Source organism: Anomaloglossus baeobatrachus, chromosome 1 (assembly GCF_048569485.1).
Source record: "Anomaloglossus baeobatrachus isolate aAnoBae1 chromosome 1, aAnoBae1.hap1, whole genome shotgun sequence".
NCBI lineage: Eukaryota > Metazoa > Chordata > Amphibia > Anura > Aromobatidae > Anomaloglossus > Anomaloglossus baeobatrachus.
In genome coordinates this window covers 260,163,385-260,183,906 of record NC_134353.1, presented here as the reverse complement: position 1 = coordinate 260,183,906, position 20,522 = coordinate 260,163,385, and the positions used below count along the sequence as shown (strand labels likewise).

The following is a 20,522-nucleotide window of genomic DNA, read 5'->3' as shown; positions in this document are numbered from 1 at the left end:
GTGGGGGTAGTTAAAGGTAAGTGATGGGTTAGTGTGCGGTAGTGAGGGGTTAGTGTGTGGTTAAGGTGGGGTAGTAGGAGATTAGTGGGGATTAAGGAGGGGTTTTGGAGGGAGTGGTGTGGGTTATTGGGGCAGTTAGTGAGGGGTGAGGAGTTAGCCCTCCCTTTGTAAATCCAGTCTGCACAGCCCCTGTATATATGATGATTCTATGCCCAGCGCCGTATACAGCATCCACTGAGCAGCTCCTCACTACTCCGCCGCCTGTTTGTAGCAGAAGGACGACGTCATGACGTCAGTGTGATGATGTCACCGGCAGGACGAGCCGCACTATAAATAGCCTGAGTGACAGCCGCTAGCGCTCAGTGACAGTCGCGCCCTGTGCAGGAAGCAGTCCGGTCCATGCCCCGGAGTGACTCACTGCTTGCACCCGAGCGGGGAGGGCGGCCAGCCGCCGGCCGGGAGCCTCAGCTGATTGCGGCCGGGCGCGGCTCTGTGTGTGCAGGCGGCATGGAGCCAACCAGAAGGTCCGCACTGGAGCAGGACGAGCGGCCGGAGCCGTGCAGACACACAGCACCGGCGCAGGTGAGCGATATGTCCGTGCACGCAGCGCTGCGGTACTGTCCACACACAGCGGCACCAGAAGTCCCAGCATGGCCGGCGAGTCTGCACTGCTTGTGCTTGTCTGTCACCGTTATAGAAGTTTACTATGAAAGTTCCTGTTGTTTTCTGGCTCTGTATCCGATGTACACTGTCCTCACAGCGGGGGTGATGGCTGCGCCCCCTCCGGCTGTGGTCATGTGCAGGCATCATCCGTTACAACGGAGTCAGCAGCAATCTGTTAACGGATCCGTTTTCCATTGACTCCAATGTGGGGAAAAAACAAAAACCTCCGATTCAGCTGAAAAGTTGTCTGCATAACTTTTTTACTAAGGCTAGTTTCACACTTGCATTGTGTAACGGATGTGTTGCATATAGTGGCGCAACGGATGCTGCAAAACAACGCAATTCGTTTTGATATATTTTTTTTTTTTTTTGTTTTTTTACCAGCGGCAGACTATTGTAAACGATCAGCTGATCGCCCCAGGAGCCGGCCGCCGGGTGATCAGCTGAGCACTGTCACTTGCCGGTGCCCGGGCATGCCGGCGGGCGGGCGCTCAGCTGAGCGCTGTGATTTGCCGGCGGCCGGGCATGCTGGTGGCCGGTCGCTCAGCTGAGCGCTGTCGCTTGCCGACGGCCGGGCGCTCAGCTGAACGTTCGGCCACCGCGAGCCAAAATAAAGTTTGATTTAAAAAAAAAAAAAAAGGGCATGCGCAGTGGAATCCAGAGGATTCCGCTGCTCAAAATAACGTTACATGCTGTGTTCCTCCCGCTGGGCAGAAGCAACGGAGCGTCGCCCAGCGGAAGCAACGCAGGTCCTTTTGGTACAATCCGTCACCCATACAAGTCTATGGGAAACAGCGGAATCCGTTAACGGATTCCGCTGTTTTCCAAAAGGGCGGATTGTAACGGAAGGAAATAAACGCAAGTGTGAAAGTACCCTAACAGAAGCAGATTGCCGCTGGGTCTGGTCTAACTGGACATGTGAACTTGGCCCTGTTATTCCCTGGGCAAATCAGTCACTCTCCATGACACGCACGGGCTCCTTGGCCCGTCCGCTCATGTAAGAGTTTCCCCCCCCCCCCCCCCCCCCCCAATCCATCCATGGTCGGCTCATGTAAAGAGTTTATACTGCTGACACTTGGGTGATGCTGATAGTCTGAGAGTCCGAGGCCTGGATAATATATATATATCTATATATCTATATCTATATCCTTGTTCGTTCCCAGCTTTCACACGTCCGGTTTTTCCTGTGTGGCGCTTTGCAGAAAAAACGCAACTTTTTTTTTTTTCATAGACTTACATTAGTGCCGTATTGTGCCGCATGGGCTTGTGTTCCGTCAGGGTTTTGCTGCATGCGGCAGATTTAGCCGATGCGGCGGCCGGATGGAACGTTGCCTGGCACGTTTTTTTTTTTTTTTTTTTTTGTCCGGCAAAAAAAACTCATCACAGCACAATCTGTAATGCATGTATAGGAACACCGCATGCGGTGTCCTGCGTTAAAAGACTCATCCGGCCGCCGCGTGCTGGTTTTTTCCACTGCGCATGCTCAGTAGCATGCCGCAAGCGGCAAAAACCGGACGGGCTGCATGTCAAACTTGTGCAAAGGATGCAGTTTTGTCGCCGCATCCGTTGCATAGGTTTTAGAGCCGGATTTGCTGTCTCTGCTAAAACCGAAGGTGTGAAAGCAGCCTAAGAAGCGCACAAAATTTGATATTCACTTGTTTATATGGGACATGTGTTCATTCCCATGTAATCTACCTATATTTCATGGTCATTCCCCAACTATCTAACACGGGTAATAAGTATACAGGTGTTTATATGGGATGTGTACACTTCCCTATTATCTGCATATTCAATGTTCAGTCTCCACCTAAGCACACACCATTTATTATTCACCTGTTTACATGGGATGTGTTCATTCCCTTGTAATCTATGTATTCATTCATTCATCCTCCATCCCCCAGCTAACATAGGGAATGAAATATACACCTGTTGTGTGGGATATGTGTTAATTCACATGTAATCTACATATTTCATGTTCATTCCCCACCTAAAAAGCTCAGGAAATAAAATATACAAGTGTTTTATATGGGATGTGTACATTTATCTATTATTTACGTGCATTCCTTGTTCATTCCATGTCTATGATGGCTAAGAAACCTTTTATTCATCTCTATCTGCTGATCCCTTACAGTGACTTCTGCAACCAATCACTTCAGTGGTGAACAACACTGCACCGCTGCTGCCAGTGATTGACTGCAGAGGTCAAGTATTGAACAGCCAATATGTTCATGCAGACATAACAGGTTTGTCTGGGACTTTTCTGTTAATTGCCTATGCTGAGCACAGGTCATCAATATATGATCAGTGTTCCTATTGCTGGCCAGATGTGATCAGTTGTAGGACAAACTACAAAACTTGGTCAACTACATAGTGACCCGGTACTGCACATCCACCCCTCCCCTATTGATTCACATAGGTAACAGATGTCCAATGGTCTCTGTGCTGTTGGAGAGACTGGGTCCTGCACCCTTCCTTATCAGATTTTGGAGACTTCTCATAAGCTTAGGCCATCAATTAAAGTCCTTGAGAGATGCTTTATTATCCCAATTGCAAAAATAAATTTTTAGGCTATGTGCGCACGTTGCGTACTAGCCCTGCAGAAATTTCTGCAGCGATCTGAAGAGCACACGTGCGCTTCAAATCGCTGCAGAAAATGTCCGTAGAGAAAAAAAAGCCGATTCCATGCGCTCTGCCTGCAGCCCCTGCCATAGACGGAGCAGGAGCTGCCGGCAAAGCGCACGGAAGAAGTGACATGTCACTTCTTAGAACGCAGCGCTTCGGACAGCAGCCGAAGCGCTGCGTTCTAATATGCCACGTGTGCACGGCCCCTGCACAATCTCCATAGACTGTGCAGGGGACGCAGGACGCATGCAGTTACGCTGCGCTACAAAGCGCAGTGTAACTGCATGTATTTACGCAACGTGCGCACATAGCCTTAAAGTGTCAGGTCTATGGGAGACCTCACTATATAAAGTCTTGTATACTAACAATGGGTGCTAGGTTAATATTGATGGAGGGGGGTGGGGCAGAAGACATCACAGCATGTAGTGCCATTAGTTATGACACATGGCGTGACGGAACCCAACAAACCCAATTGTCATTCCATCATACGCCGTTGATGCTCATCATGTTATGAGACTTGTCCTGGTTTTTTTTGGGGGGGGTGGGGGGGTTTCTGTTTTCATAGTGAAACGGGAAACTGGAAATAATAAAGCAGATATGATCCTCCGCCCCGCTTCAGCCTTCCATACCCTAATCACTCCCCCTCTTTACCCTGCTCTTCCTCTATACACAGTAGGGCCCATTTTTAAAGCGGACCTGTCACCAGGTCACGTGATCAATTTTTGCATGTTTTATTCCTGCTGCTCCCTTGTATACTTATTTTTTTTTTTTTTCTTAAATCTGCAAATCTGGTTCCAGAGATGGTCACTTTTTATTTAGTGTTCACTTGTCTGCCCCCTACCAAGAGAGCGTGGCTCATGGGGCTCTCCGGGGGCACATCTTTGGGCTGCTCTGCATTATTACTGAGCACTGCCCCTTAGTAAAGACCATAAAGTCCCATATCTCCAACTATTGTGGCAGATTAGAAAAACAAAGGCATACTTGGGGGAGTTACAGAAACTGGGGGCTCGTAGCCCTGTGGTTGAAGCATTTACTTAAATAAGAAGGGCATGGGGAGAAAATGTGCTTGCCGTATATAACCCAATGTAACTGGATCCTAGTTCTAGTGGGCCCATTACTTTTATTGCCAGGGGCCCAGAGCACTCTGACCCTACTGGCCATGGGGACCCATGTACTATCCCTCTAGTAGTCAGGATTGTACCAGGACCTAAGTCTGTGGCTTGCTCTACTATTTCCTGTCAGGAAAACCCTACAGCTTGTGTCCGTCTGTATATTATTCCCCATGGAGGACAATGCATTTCCCGCCTGTTCCTCCTTTCTGTACTGAGGAAATGGTGTACAGTCTGCTGACTGACAGTGCAATGGGCCTTATTTGTGCGGTAACCTAGATGTCTGAGGCGATCAGTTCCCTTTAGTGTGTTCTCCACATTTCCCTACAGCTGATATGACAATCTCCTGTTGCTGTGTATTTACACTGCCTGTGAGTCCTCATAGGTGATTTATTATATGGCAAGGACAAATCTTTATTTGCACCTGCTTAAAGGAGTTTTCCACACTAAAGGCTACTTTACACACTGCGATATCGGTCCCGATATCGCTAGTGTGCGTACCCGTCCCCATCTGTTGCGCGACACGGGCATATCGCTGCCCGTGGCGCACAACATCGCCCAGAGCCGTCACACATACTTACCTGTCTGGCGACGCCGCTGTGACCGGCGAACCGCCTCCTTTCTAAGGGGGCGGTCCGTGCGGCGTCACAGCGACGTCACTGAACCGCCGCCCAATCGCAGCGGAGGGGCGGAGCTGAGCGGGACGTAACATCCCGCCCACCTCCTTCCTTCCGCATAGCGGCCGGGAGGCAGGTAGGGAGACGTTCCTCGCTCCTGCGGCGTCACACGCAGCGATGTGTGATGCCGCAGGAACGAGGAACAACCTCGTTACTGCTGAAGTAACGATAATTGGGAATGGACCCCCGTGTCGCCGATTAGCGATTTTTCACTGTTTTGCAACGATGCAAAATCGCTAATCGATGTCACACGCAACGGCATCGCTAATGCGGCCGGATGTGCGTCACGAATTCCGTGACCCCAACGACTCCGCATTAGCGATGTCGTAGCGTGTAAAGCCCGCTTTACAGTTAATTTTAAAGATCACTTTAATCAATAGATTTTGGAATAAAAAGTTCCACAATTAAAGGCTTCTTTTAAAGGCAAGTTCACACATTTCTTTTTCATCCTAATTAACGACTTAGTAATTACTCTCAACATCCGGAACCAGTGCATAATCTCTTGGCAGCACTGTGAGATGAATGCTGTTATTACACCAGGTTCTGGGCAGATGAACCCACCCTTTACCTGTAAAGGGACTTACAATATAACAGTACCCAAACTCCTGATGGGTACCTAGCTTTACATACTGATCTTTCCCTTGACAGGTTGCCATGTGGACCCTGCCTACTACTCACAGCTCCCATGCATTTGCTTTACAAACTGTATTTTAATCAATAAACATACACTTAATTGTCACCAAGCTATTTGCCTCTTTTGCCTTCTTTGCCTCCTGGATAACATCCCTTTAAAGAAATTTTCCAGTTACTACTTGGACAACCGCATCTGCCACCATAGTTCACCTCATTCGTTCCTCTCCTATATCCGCCACCTTCTTTTAGCTGAAACTCCCACCCAGAAGAGTGTGCTGCTTTGATTTCCTCCATATGTCAATTACATGAAAAGGAAGGGAGAAGGAAACTGCCACTGATCGCATGGCTCGTGTAACAGAACAGTGTCACTTGAGCCCTGGGAAAGTAGGTTACGGACATTGCCGAAACGGTGCCCCCATCGGAAGAGTCTAGCTGTCATTATTTTACATAGGGCAACTGTGGTAACTGTAAAAGGGTTGTCTCTACAGCCATTTCCTCTATATTGGACGCTGCTTAAGAGCCACCAGACGTGAGCATTCCCTAACAAAAATGCTACATCTGCTGTCATACTTAAACACACAGCAGGGTATTGATAATGTCATATATTGGTCACAAATGGATTGGAGGTGACCTGCAGTACAGGGCGTGGCTATTAAAGGGTGGCGGAGCTGAGGTTCTGCGCTGTACATGATTACATACAGCTGATTGGTCCGGTGCCTATTGACTGACTCCATTGATCCCAAGGTATACATTATCTTAACAAATTACTGATAGTGTAGTGGAAGACCCAATAACACCTGGTTAAATGTCCAAACAAAATACAGAGCATAACAATTCCCTAATAATCCTGGAACATTTGATATTCACCCCATCCCACACTTCTGAGACTGCCATTGTTGTGCACACCCCCTCCCCATATTTTGTATAAAAGGATGCTCCTGTTATCGTCAGGAAATCATACACTGTTATAAGACAGTCATGCAGACGATATTTTCTGAGTAGACCATGTAAAGTAGGGGTCTCAAACTTGGCTGAGTATAAGGGCTGCACATAGAAAATAGATAATTTGGAAAATAGATAAATTGTTTCACACTTTTTTAAGTATTTCATTCCACATGTTTTCATTTATAGTTTTGATGCCTTCAATGTGAATCTACAATTTTCAGTCATGAAAATAAAGAAAACTCTTTGAATGAGAAGGTGTGACCAAACGTTTCGTGTGTGTGTATACGTATATATATTATTATTAATAATAATAATTAATTTATCCTTGTAATCTCATTTGGTAAAGTTCATGCTTTTATGTTACAATTTATCCCCTTTATGTAAGTAATAGTTTTACACTTGGCACCGCATAGTAATTTTGACCAGTGACTTGTTACCATCCTGATTCTCAACTTATAGTAAATTCCTCATCCTGTTCACCTTCTTGTAGCAATGTACACCATCTTGCTCCCCATTCTGTAGTACTGGTTACAACCTTGTCACTTTGTAGTAATATGTCCACACAGGTCCAATTCTTGTAGTAATGTCCCCTTTGCTGGACCACGTCTTGTAGCAATGTCCCATCCTGGTCCCCTATTGTGCCATTACACACAAAGTTCTCTCTTCACAACTGTTCCAATAGCAGCTGCTGGCCAATCAAAGGCAAGCAGCTGAAGTCATAGGCGTCACTTGCTTGTCTCTGATTGGCCAATGGCTAGCATTGAATTGTGCATACAGAGCTTGACTCTGCGAAGTGCCGGCAAAACATTCATCTCAAATAAAGTGATGACTGCTGTAGCCCCTGCACTGGCCATTATCGTTACCGGGTCCACTTGCCAGCAGGCCGCAAGAAGCAGCCTGAAGGGCTGCATGTGGACCGCGAGTTTGAGACCTCTGATGTAAAGTGTTCTGCCAAGTCTACAGCTTTGTGTTCTGATTACACATGTAAAATACGAAAAAAACTGACTGAAACCATGAACGCGGTCATGTGTCTTACAGGAAATCTACAAATGTGGTTTGTAGAAGAACGAAGAAAATGATTACTAATGTAACAGCAGGAACTGGGTTTTGAGTGTGTGCAGATATTATGTGGTTCTAGCGTCATAAAAGCATTGTTATGGACCCTTATGTAGATGGCACAACATTTGCAATGATCTGGGCAACACTGTTACGTAGCACAGAGGTGTTCACAGAATGTCCATGTAGTATGTGGTTGCCATGCTCCCCTATCTGAGATCAGGATAAAGTATTAAACCCCACCATTTTTCCTAAGACTCCTGACTGTGAAATGTTGACTGTGGCCGCACATCATGGAGGGAGGTCTCCAGCATGGCAGACGGGATCTATGGATTTCATAAGTTGCTACAATCTGGGTCTCGTTCAATGCTTTCCTCAAATGGGCAGAATAAACCTGGTGATAGAAAGAAAAACAATCTACTGTGGTATGACTGAAAGATGCCTACTGTCCTTCCCCAAAATGGAGTATGAGATGTTGGTGTTGTTGAATCATCTAATGATGATTATGACTAAAATGTGTAAGTTCACTGTACAAGCACCAAGCAGAAGTCACATTATGAGCTTCATTATACGATCATTACAATTATCCAGTTATCCCAGGTGGATTAATTAGCGCTCTGTGTCCCAGATTATAGCTAATAGATGTCTAATACATTTCCATGGTCACATGTCTGAGAGATGATCCTGTAATACCACTGTAGAATAACCGTTCTACAGCAGGGTCTCATACTCTGCTGAGTATATGGGCCGCACATAGAAAAAATTGAATGGGGGAGGCTGTATTCGTTGTAGGACAAAGTGACATTTTTTTAGTGATGCTGTGTGGGTTTTTGTGGGTTTTTTTTTTGTAAGGGGTACACCATGCCACTGAACAGTGTTTTACAAAAGATCCAAGATTTATCAACCTAAAACCTTTATTTTGTCCAAAACTTCATTTTTGTAACTAGAGAACGACTGTAACAATGTATAAGTACATTTTCTGAAGGTAACAATAGTCACCAATCAGTAGGACGTGTACAGGCCTTTGCTTTGAATGACCTCAGCACATACGTAGCCACAGGACATCACTAGTCTCTCACACTGCTCTGGTATGATTTTGGTCCACTCATCTTCGTCTCTTCCACAGTTCTGACTGCTGTGGGTTTCTTGGCCATAAATTTGTCACCAAAGAGGCTTACTACTGTATTTTATACCAACTCTGGGCTGGCCATTTAATTGTTTTCTGTTTCAAGGAACTGCTTTACCCATTTTGCGGTGTGACAAGGGTCATTGTCCTGCATGAAAATTGCTGGGTGAGTGATGAATGCAAGTAAGGAGCCACATGTTGTTGAAGGTTCTGATATACACTTGCATTCATATGTGTAGCTGTATGAGAGGTCCAACTCCTGCTGCAGAAAACATTCCCCAAACCATGACACGTCCACCACCACCTTTCACTGACTTCTTAACACACTTTAGGTTCAGTCTTCCCTGGTTTGTCAAGAAACATGTTTTCCATCAGACCCATATAAATTTAAACTTTTATCAGTCAAATGAACTGTGGATAACTTTTCTCCTCTGTCCACACATGCTCCTCACCAAATGTGAGTCTAGCTCTTGATTCTTTCTGCTAATGAGAGGTTTGGTCACTGCAGAGTAGGCTTTCAGTCCAAATGCTCTTAAACATCATGACACTGTATGACAAGACAGATCCTTACCCTGTTCAGTAGTGAACTGGCAAGCAATTTCAAGAAACTATTACCCATGGAGATTCTCTGCATTATCCTATCATTTCTTGCATTTGTTTTTCATGGACTCTCATCTTTATTTGGACTTGAAACTTTGAGAATATTGCATCTTTACAATATCACAATCAGGCTTGGAACGACCAACTTCTTCTTTTTGCTATGGCTGATAGGGTCAATCATTTGGCTTTAATCTGGACAACCTGCAGCTGGAGGGTGTCAGTCACTTTGAAACAACACACATTTTTTTTTTCTTTTTTCATTGCAAACTGGAAAGTTAGGCTGCCAGTTAAATTGGGTTTGTCAGATAATTAAGGAAACTAGCACCAGGTGCCAGATTAACACCAATAACTTGCAGGTATTGGAAAGTGTTATCTAATTTTGATCAGTGTTCCTTTTCATTCTCATTTACATTTTTAACTTTGTGCTTTTTAAAATTGAAATAAGATTTAAAATACTGCTAGTTTACTTGTGTTAGGATATAATTACATAGGACTACACAATGACCCATTTAGGAAATTGTGTGGTGTTCTCTAATTTTGATCTCCAATCTATAGTGTGGGAGGAACAGAACTAAGCGATGGCACAGGGGGAAAGGACTTGGGCATAATAGATCCCAGATTCAACATGAGCTATCAGTCTGGAGCTGCAGCTAAAAACTCCAACAAAATTCTGGGATGTTTCAAGACAAGGAGTGAATCTAGATCGAGAGGTAATTATTCCCCTATACCCTGCCCTGGTCAGACCCCACTTGGAATACTGTGTACAAGCCCCAGTTCAAGAAAGAAATCGACTTATATTGGAATAAGTCTAGAGAAGAGCAATGAAGATAGAAGATCTGCAAACCATGTCCTATGAAGACCGGCTAAAAGTACTAGGAATGTTTAGTTTGCAAAAGAGAAGACAGAGAGGAGACTTAATGGTGGTCTACAAATATCTGAAAGTTAATCACAGTGCTCCCTGTTCTCATTGGTACAAAACCCATTCCTATAATAAATGACGACACACTTTGTATGGCAAAATATGTCTGTGATGGTTAAGTGTTACTGATAAACGCTCATAACTGATATATTAATAACATACCAATATAATAAACTTAAGACCAATCCACCCAGCAAAAGCTGGGCGACTTCTCCCTTTAAACCACGGCGATCCATACCATAGTCACTGTCCCAGTAAGTGAAGAACAGAAGGTTCCCCATTGGCTGGGAGAGCAATGCAGTGACCTGAGCTAACATCAATAGGGTCAGCCCAGGTCACTGCAGGGGATGCCGAGCGCTGCCATCAGGAGGTTAGATGAGATGATTACCTGCTGTGGTGATCTCCTGCAGTCCTGCCATCAGCGCTGTCACTGCCTTCTATGCCCGCCGCGTTGTCAGCAGTATCGCGAGAGCCCGTGACGTCACCGCTAGTGACAGTCTCGGGCCGCGGGCATAGACTGCAGTGACAGCGGTGATGTCAGGAGGCAGATCGTCACAGCAGGTAATGATCTCATCTCCCCTCCTGACAGCAGTGCTCGGCATCCCCGCGGCTGCACACACTGCTGTGTGTCAGTGTCTGCCTGCGCTTCAGGGTGACAAGCTGCTGATACTGCGGGCAGACACTGACACACTGCAGGTCAGGCAGCCGCGGGGCCGGAGCGGGACACAGACTGCACGGGCACCTGGAGGTCACACGGAAGTGCTTCTGTGCAGCGTCCAAGGAGTGTGACGTCTGTGTTTACTCTGCTCCGCTTCCTCTTCTGTCATAATGACAACACTTCCTGCAAAACCGCAGGCACCGATGAGCATTACCGCAGGTAAATCGCGGCTATACCGGGGGTATACCGCACATCATTTGCTACCTGCGGTATACCCCCGGAATTTCGCGATTTACATTACAGTGAATGAAGTGAAATACCGGGGGTATACCGCAGCTACCTGCGGAAAAGAAGTGACATGCACATTTTCTCAAGAAAATCTTCACAGCATTTTCTTGAGGGGAAAAAAACGCAGTGTGCGCACAGCTTTTTTTTTTTTTTTTTTTTTATTTTCCCATAGGTTTTGCTGGGAAATGTTTGAAATCTTTCTGCAGACATTTCTCAAGAAATTTCCGCAGCAAAACCGCGGGTAAAACTGCCTAGTGCGCGCATAGCCTAAAACTAGGGGAGGGCGGGCGCTTCTTCATCCTGCTGTGAACAACCAGCTGATCAAAACCAGAGTTTAAAGACTATTTGGATCATCTGTCAGTGGGAGAAATGAGCTAGCCCAAACCAGATAGAATTTGTGCTGATTAGATGACCTTTCACAAAATAAACCAGTTTAACCCTTTCAGCACCTGTTAAGCCATAACCGTGCATCTCAATAAATTAAATTAACTTTTTGAAGATATTCTATTTCAGTGATTTAATACAAAAAGGGAAACTCATATTATATAGAGGCATTACACAGTGATCTTTCATGTTATTTCTGTTAATGTTGATTTATGTCTTACAGCCAATGAGAACCAAAGTCAATATCTCAGAAAATTAGAATATTATATAAGAGCAACTGAGAATTTATTTTAAACTCTGAAATATTGGCCTACTGAAAAGTCTGTACAGTAAAATGCACTCAATACTTGGACGGGGCTCTTTTTACATTAATTACTACATCAATGCGGCGTGGCATGGAGGCGATCAACCTGTGTCACTGCTGAGGTGTTATGGAAGCCCAGGTTGCTTTGATAGCAGCCTTCAGCTCGTCTGCATTGTTGGGTCTGGTGTCTCATCTTCCTCTTGACAAGACCCCATGGATTCTCTATGGGGTTTAGGTCAGGTGAGTTTGCTGGCCAATCAAGCACAGTGATACTGTGGTTATTAAATCAGGTATTGGTACTTTTGGCAGTGTGGACAGGTGCCAAGTCCTGCTGTAAAATGAAATTTCCATCTCCAAAAAGCTATTCGGCAGAGGGAAGCATGAAGTGCTCTAAAATTTCCTGGTAGATGGCTGCGCTGACTCTGGTTTTGATAAAACACAGTGGACCTACACCAGCAGATGACATGGCTCCCCAAACAATCACTGATTGTGGAAACTTCACACTAGACCTACATCGGCTTGGCTTGTGGCCTCTCCACTCTTCCTCCAGACTCTGGGACCTTTATTTCCAAATAAAATACAAAATCTACTTAACATCTGAAAACACCTTGGACAACTCAGCAACAGTCCAGTTACTTGGGCCAAGGAGAAAAAGACGCTACTGGCATTGTCTATTTGTCGTCAGTGGCTTGACACAAGGCATGCGACAGTTGTAGCCCAGGTCCTGGATACGTCTGTGTGTGGTGGCTCTTGAAGCACTGACTCCTGCAGCAGTCCACTCTTAATGAATCGCTACCTTTTCTTAATGATCATATCAAGGCTGAAGTTATCACAATTGTTTGTCCACATTTTTCTACCACACTTTTTCCTTCCACTCAACTTTCTATTAATATGCTTGGAAACATCACCCTGTGAACAGCCAGCTTCTTTAGCAATGACCTTTTTGTGGCTTGCCCTCCTTGTGGAGTGTGTCAGTGACAGACTGACTTGACAGATGTCCAGAAGGCAAAGATCTTGACTTGGGTTTTCATTGGCTGTAAGCCATAATCATCAACATTAACAGAAATAAACACTTGAAATAGATCACGCTTTGTAAAGACTCTAATATGCTTCCCTTTTTGTATTGAATTACTAAAATTAACTTTTTAATGATATTCTAATTTCGATGCTCCTGTATAACATGGAACCCCTCCTATATGCTGTCACAGGGGTTCTGTCATTGGCACAAGGAAGTACAAGATGCAATGGGATGAAACTAAAAGGAAGGAGATTCATATTAGACATTAGCAAAAAACATTCTGACAGTGAGGGCGGTCAGAGTGGAATAGGCTGCCATGGGAGGTGGTGAGCTCTCAATTAATGGAAAGCTTCAAGTGGAAGATTAACATATAGCTGGGATGATTTAGGAAAACCTGCACTTGCAGTTGACTACGTTCAGGTGTCTGCCTGCAGAAAACGTATATGTGCAAGACAGAGCACATACTAACGGAGTCTGCTCAATTATAGCCAATGCGTCCAAAACACGTTTTGCGGGGTGGGGGAGGGGCGGTTCAGATGGATGCCCCGACGGGACCACTGAACGTAAGTAAAAGCGCAATGTGAAAGCAGCCTTAGCCTTTCTGGCTGCTGGTAGAGGAGCATGTGATTAGACCTGTCAATTGACCTTCTCCAAAATGAAACACTTCACATTGGAAAAGTTTATATAGTTGGATGGACAAGAGAAGTCTGATCACATGATCCTCTATTGGCACCCATTTCAGGAATATTCCTGCCATGTGTAAATGTGCTGCTCGGATCCAGATCTGCGGTATGGCTCGAGGGACTCTACCGGACCCGGGGGGTCGCGCGGACACTTCGAATAAAAGGGAACGTATTTGTACGGGATTTGCTGTAATTAGTCTGTGACGCCACCCACTGGGTGTGGTGAGATGTGGCACCACCGCTGCTGTTATGAGGTACCCTGGAGCAATGGGATGGCAGCTGGATATTAACCCCCCTCCGTAGGTAGGGATAGATGCCCAGGGTTGTGCAGGGATCAGCACACTTACAGTTCGGTTGTCCTGGTGCTGGTTGAAGTTGCACTGATGTGTGGAGTCAATAAACAAAGTCCTTTTGGTAAATCAAGGTGATGGTGGCCGGCTGCAGACGGATGTATTTGATCCCACACCCGGGCTAGTAGTCAATGTCTCTCTCCTCTGCACGCTTTGTGTCTGTGTCGGACCTCCCAGTGTGAAACACGGGGGTTCGCTCCCGGTGCTTTGGATGAGAGCCTTGCCCACTGACACTTGGGATCTACAGGGCCCTGACAGATGCCCTATCCCTCTCGGTGGGTGGTTGTCTGTCTTTTTGGGACTTAGGTTGGGACAAGACCTATAATCCTGCCCTCAATTGGTTAATTAGCTAGGCCGTTGGTTTTGGTCCTGGCTTCAGGGTCCAAGTACCCCCCCCCCTCCCCCTCCCCCCCCCCCCCCCCCCTCCCTTGTGTGCACTATTTCCGGGTCTGTTCTCCGGTGTCTGTACCAGTGGGCTACAACCCTGCCCCGGTCCACCTCGGATCTGCAGCAGCCATCTTCCCATCTCCTGCTGATACTGGCCACTGTCTGTCACCTAGCCAGTACGCCAGCGCTCCAACCCTGACTCCTGTCAACTAGCACCTCTAAACTCCTCCACTCACTGACTTAGCTCAACTGACTGCTTTCCCGCCCCCGGGTTGTCCAGACCCCTAGGTGGGCGTTTCTTATCTGCCTGGTTCGACCCACTGGTGTCTGTACTACCCAAGAGGGGGGTGGCTAGGATCTCAGGTCGGCTGAATGTAACCCTGTGTGGAAAGGTTAGGCCCCCCGCAGATCTGTGTAACTACCTGGTTTTGCCAGGGCGTCACATAAGCTTAAATCTTATTTATTGATAGGCGAGCAATACAATGCGCTGTGCTTGGCACTCGAATGCTAGTGTTCCTTATTTGAGTCGAGCAGGTCAGATGCTCTGAAAGTCCTCAAGGAGTATAATGGAAGTCACAGTACAGCTCTTCACCCACACACAGCCAGCCATAAACAGAACTTTTCTAGGAGAGTGAGGATTAGGTTTAATTTTATTTTTTTTTTCTCCCAAAAACCGTTTTTACCCCAGTGATAGCCATTCAGACTGTAAGGGCCCTTACTGGGGTGCCTGCACGCATCATGCAGCAAAGCGAGCCGGCTCTGTGTTCATTGTTTCATGAACGACCCATCAGAGCACCCGCAATTCTCAGCCCCCCCACTGTATTGAGTGCCAAGCACATTTGCCCATCGTTAATGACGACACATCCAAGCACCCGCAATACTTGGCTGAGTAGCGTGCGTACCTGAACACCGAGATGCACACTTGCCCATCATTACTATTTACTCCTGATCTAATTTTGACCAGTCTAGAGGGTCTTTCATGTCTCGTTGCCTGCTCTTCGCACATGAAAAATAAATGGAATTGACTTGTGCCTAGGGCATGTACCATACCTTCAGTGTACCCTCTACTTTGTCCATGGCCCATGCACAGGTGTGCCTGTCTGACATTATGCAGATAATACTCCTTTTGTGACTTTCTAGTGTGCCCTCATATTGGTCACTCTAAAACACCTTGTGTCTTGTATGATCCACGAACCGGCACGACTTGCATTTATAGTATTATACAGCAAGTGCTAAATCACCCTCCATGTAAAATCACATTCACACCAGTCATGGTAATTGTAATAAATGATTTCATTTTTGCTTTTAATTAAATTGCTCTGTGCTCTTTGTGGAACTTCTGCTATTGAAGTGCATGGTGCGTCTGAGCCAAGTCTTGTTGTATCACTTCATTAAAATGTGTTTTTAAAAAAAAAAAAAAGTCTGGCCCATGTGCCTTCCCCCCCCCCGGTGTTTAAAACAAAAAAAGCTTGGCTTGCTTGGGGTTAACCTCATACTGCTGGAGCCATAGTTTGGCAGATGGTTAGCTCTGGTGCAGGTTATGGACTATTCTCCAGCAGTTATACATTCTGTAGTGCCTGAAGTTTTGTAATCCACAATACCATTTGTTAGAAGTGTACACTGTTTATATGAATGCTGGTATAGTATCTGCCTTACTCTTGTGTTGGGGCATTCATTCAACAGTCTGACTACTTTAACTGTAAAGAACCCTTTCCTATTTAGATGTCCAAATTGCTTTTCCTAAATTTTGTTGTTTCAACACTGGGGATTGATTATGATTTTTGATCCGACCACCGTCAAAGACTACATCACTTAAGAATGTGACTATCTGAAATGTTGCGCTGTATTTCTGTGTTTTTATATAGAATTCAGGCAACAGGCAATTTGTGTGTGTGTGTGTGTGTTATATAAATTACCTTAATCTGTGCAAAGGAAAATTTATAATTTCTATGAGATTGGAACTTCATCAGCATTCCTGTAATTGGTCAGTTCTAGAGGTCTCCTCATTCTGCATGGGCAGGGTATGTTATGCAGGATGGGCTCCAAATGTAGCCTTAACCCTAGGTGAAGAATGGCCTCCACCACCTCTATGGATGGGTGCATGTTAAGTTTATATGAACACAAAACATTTAGGTGAATAAAATGTGTGTTCCTCGAACTTTTTTTTTTTTTTTTTTTTTTTTTTTTTTTTTTTTTTGTGTGTATAGTCATATGTAAAAGTTTGGGCACCCCTATTAATGTTAACTTTTTTTTCTTTAACAATTTGGGTTTTTGCAGCAGCTATTTCAGTTTCATATATCTAATAACTGATGGACTGAGTAATATTTCTGAATTGAAATGAGGTTTATTGTACTAACAGAATGTACAAACTGCATTTAAACTAAATTTGACAGGTCACCACCAAAAATATATAAATGTATGAAAACATCCATGAGGAAAATATGAATCACCGACAAAGGAAAGAAGTTTAATAAATAACTTATTAATTACTTGATAAAATATAAAAGCATAGACAAGGATGTCTTCAGGAAAAACAAACCCCATTGATGGGTCAAAAATATGTAACTCACAAAGTCATGTTTGGGAACACCATAATTTCGCATAACAATAATAAACATAAAGATATACCAATATTCCTGCAGCTATATATATATATATATATATATATATATATATATATATCACAAAAGTGTTGTAAAAATACAAGACTCAGCTAAGTCAGTGGTAACAAAGTAGCGATCAGTATACCTACGGAATCTTACATAAATGTGAATGATGTCCCGCACCCTCTCCGACGCACGTTTCGCGCTGTACAGCGCTTTATCCAGGAGTGAGGTACAATTGAAAAAAGGTCCCGTTATATAGTGCTAATATCCAATCAAAAAAGTCCATAAGCAGACGCCTCCACCATACGTTCTTATCAGGCACAGCTGTTAACAAACGTCATGTCCTCTCAGCGAGGATAATAAAGCCCGTAGTTCAGTGCTTGTTGCCGGGTGGAGAAATTATGTAAGATTCCGTAGGTATATTGATCGCTACTTTGTTACAACTGACTTGGCTGAGTCTTGTATTTTTACAACACTTTTGTGTTATATATATATATATATATATATATATATAATATTTTATAATATTTGACAGGTGCAGAAGTATGGGCACACATCAATTTCTTGTTTTGAACACCCCGAACTACTTTTTACTGACTTACTGAAGCACTAAATTGGTTTTGCAACCTCATTGAGCTATGAACTTCATAGGCAGGTGTATCCAATCATGAGGAAAGGTATTTAAGGTGGCCACTTGCAAGTTGTTCTCCTATTTGAATCTTCTATGAAGAGTGGCATCATGGGCTCCTCCAAAACAACTCTCAAATGATCTGAAAACAAAGATTATTCAACACAGTTGTTCAGGGGAAGGATACAAAAAGTTGTCTCCAGAGATTTAAACTGTCAGTTTCCACTGTGAGGAACATGGGAAGGAAATGGAAGAACACAGGTACAGTTCTTGTTAAGCCCAGAAGTGGCAGGCCAAGAAAAATATCAAAGGCAGAGAAGAAGAATGGTGGGAACAGTCAAGGACAATCCACAGACCACCTCCAAAGACCTGCAGCATCATCTTGCTGCAGATGGTGTCAATGTGCATTGGTCAACAATACAGCGCACTTTGCACATGGTGAAGCTGTATGGGAGAGTGATGCGAAAGAAGCCGTTTCTGCAAGCACGCCACAAACAGTCGCCTGAGGTATGCAAAAGCACATTTGGACAAGCCAGATACATTTTGGAAGAAGGTCCTGTGGACTGATGAAACAAAGATTGAGTTGTTTGGTCATACAAAAAGCGTTATGCATGGAGGCAAAAAAACACTGCATTCAAAGAAAAGCACTTGCTACCCACAGTACAATTTGGTGGAGGTTCCATCATGGTTTGGGGCTGTGTGGCAAATGCCGGCACCGGGAATCTTGTTAGTTGAGGGTTGCATTGATTCAACTCAGTATCAGCAGATTCTTGACAATGTGCAAGAATCAGTGACGAGGTTGGAGTTACGTAGGGGATGGATATTTATACAGCAAGACAATGATCCAAAACACCGCTCCAAATCTACTCAGGCATTCATGCAGAGGAACAATTACCATGTTCTGGAATGGCCATCCCAGTCCCCAGACCTGAATATCATTGAAAATCTGTGGGATGATTTGAAGCGTGCTGTCCATGCTCGGCGACCATCAAACTTGGGCTGCTTTCTCACTACGTTTTTTTTTTTTTTTTTTTTTTTTTTTCTGTAAAAGGGGATCTTGCTTTTACAGCAAAAAAAAAGCATGCAAACGCATGTGTTATTTTGCAGGATCCTGTCACTTTAAGTTTATGGGCGGGCATTGGAGTCATGTGATCGGGAGTGAGGAGAACTGAACGTGATAGACTGGGAGCCGACATCTAACAGCTGTGGAGGCTCGTAACCAAGGTAAAAATCGGGTAACTTGCTTGGATACCCGATATTTACATTGGTTACGAGCGTCTGCAGCTGCTAGGAGCCGGCTGCCTGCTCCCTGCACATGTAACAAGATAAACATCGGGTAACGAAGACCGCGGTTACCCGATGTTTACCTTTGTAACGAGCGTCCTCCGCTCTCAGGCGGGGGGAGAGTGGAGAGGGAGGGAGGTGGAGAGAGGGGACTGATCATGCAAGGCTGGTTTCTGTGCATGCTCAGTAGAGCAAGCAGGATCCTGTCTATCAGCATGCCAGCGTTCACATGCGTTTGCATGCTGTTTAGTCAGGATCGAGCAATTTGCAGTATTTGGACGCAGCTCAAAACTCAAACGCTACAAGTAGTGTTTTTGAAAAGTTAAAAAGCTGCAAGTCGCTGGATCCTCATAACGCACACAAACGCAGGTGAACGCATGTTGACGCGAGTCCATTGCAAATGCATTGAAATGAAAATAGATTTGCACTGGATCCGTTTTTGCGTTAAAGAAAAAACATTCATGACGGATGTTAAAAAAACGTAGTTTGAAAGCAGCCTTAACTGAACTGGAATTGTTTTGTAAACAGGAATGGTCAAATATACCTTCATCCAGGAACTCTTTAAAAGCTACAGGAAGCGACTAGAGGCTGTGATTCTTGCAAGAGGAGGATCTACAAAATATTAATGTCACTTTTATGTTGAGGTGCCCATACTTTTGCACCGGTCAAATTTAGTTTAAATGCGGATTGCACATTTTCTGTTAGTACAATAAACCTCATTTCAATCCATAAATATCACTGTCAATCAGTTATTAGATATATGAAACTGAAATAGCTGTTGCAAACACCCAAATTGTTATAAAGAAAAAAGGTTAACATTAATAGGGGTGCCCAAACTTTTTCATATGACTGTATATATATAATTTCAGATTCTCTGGACCTATTGGTAAAGCCTCCTTCACACGTCCGTATTTCCATTGCATATTAGTTTGTGAAGGAGTTCTGAGGAGGTTCGTGTAAAGCAGATCCGATAGTGTATTAGAAATTGGTGACCCCAGTACTTGTATGTTCATCGATGCAGTCTGTTTCTTCACTGGTATACTAATCTTGTAACATATACTTTCAGTAGACCTAATTTGAGGAGGGTGTTGCCGTTTTGGGGCTGCTCACATACTTAATTGTAGCTTTCATCTTAAGGGTTTCATTATCCTTTATTATGGTGCCTGCATCACAGGGACTTGGCCAAGGTGTGTCCTGGATTGTTAGCAACTGATTCACATCAGGGTTTCCTCTGTTAACTATGTTAACTATTAATAACTTCTGATTCAGGTGCCTTTTTTTTTGTCTTTTGGGTTGTTTGTTTTTTTGTTTTTTTTTTTTGTTTTTTGTGGAACCGAAGAAAAAGTATAATAGAAACATCGACACGACTTCTGCATTTTTGACCCACGTTTTGATTTTTGGCTTACAAACAGTTCCACAGGATGTGGGTTTTTTTTTAGCCATGATTTTTACAGATGGAACAAAAAATCAGATGCCTGAGTGAGGCCTTGGAGCAGCAAGTTATTACTGTTTTAGTTTCATGCAACGCAATTATTTGGAAAACTTTTAATGCTTATTCATGTGCACAGGAACTTCACTGTTG

The 20,522-nt window shown here is 44.4% G+C and overlaps 1 protein-coding gene across 1 annotated transcript in view; it reads left to right on the top strand.

Moving 5' to 3' along the window:
* Nucleotides 1-326: 326 nt before the first annotated feature.
* The window catches only part of FAM241A (family with sequence similarity 241 member A), a 45,066-nt gene continuing 24,870 nt past the window's right edge, over nucleotides 327-20,522 (top strand). Inside the window, exon 1 of the mRNA XM_075336478.1 lies at nucleotides 327-582. Within this exon, the coding sequence (XP_075192593.1) occupies nucleotides 400-582 (183 nt within the window). The 5' untranslated portion in view covers nucleotides 327-399. The remainder of the gene's footprint in view (nucleotides 583-20,522) is intronic.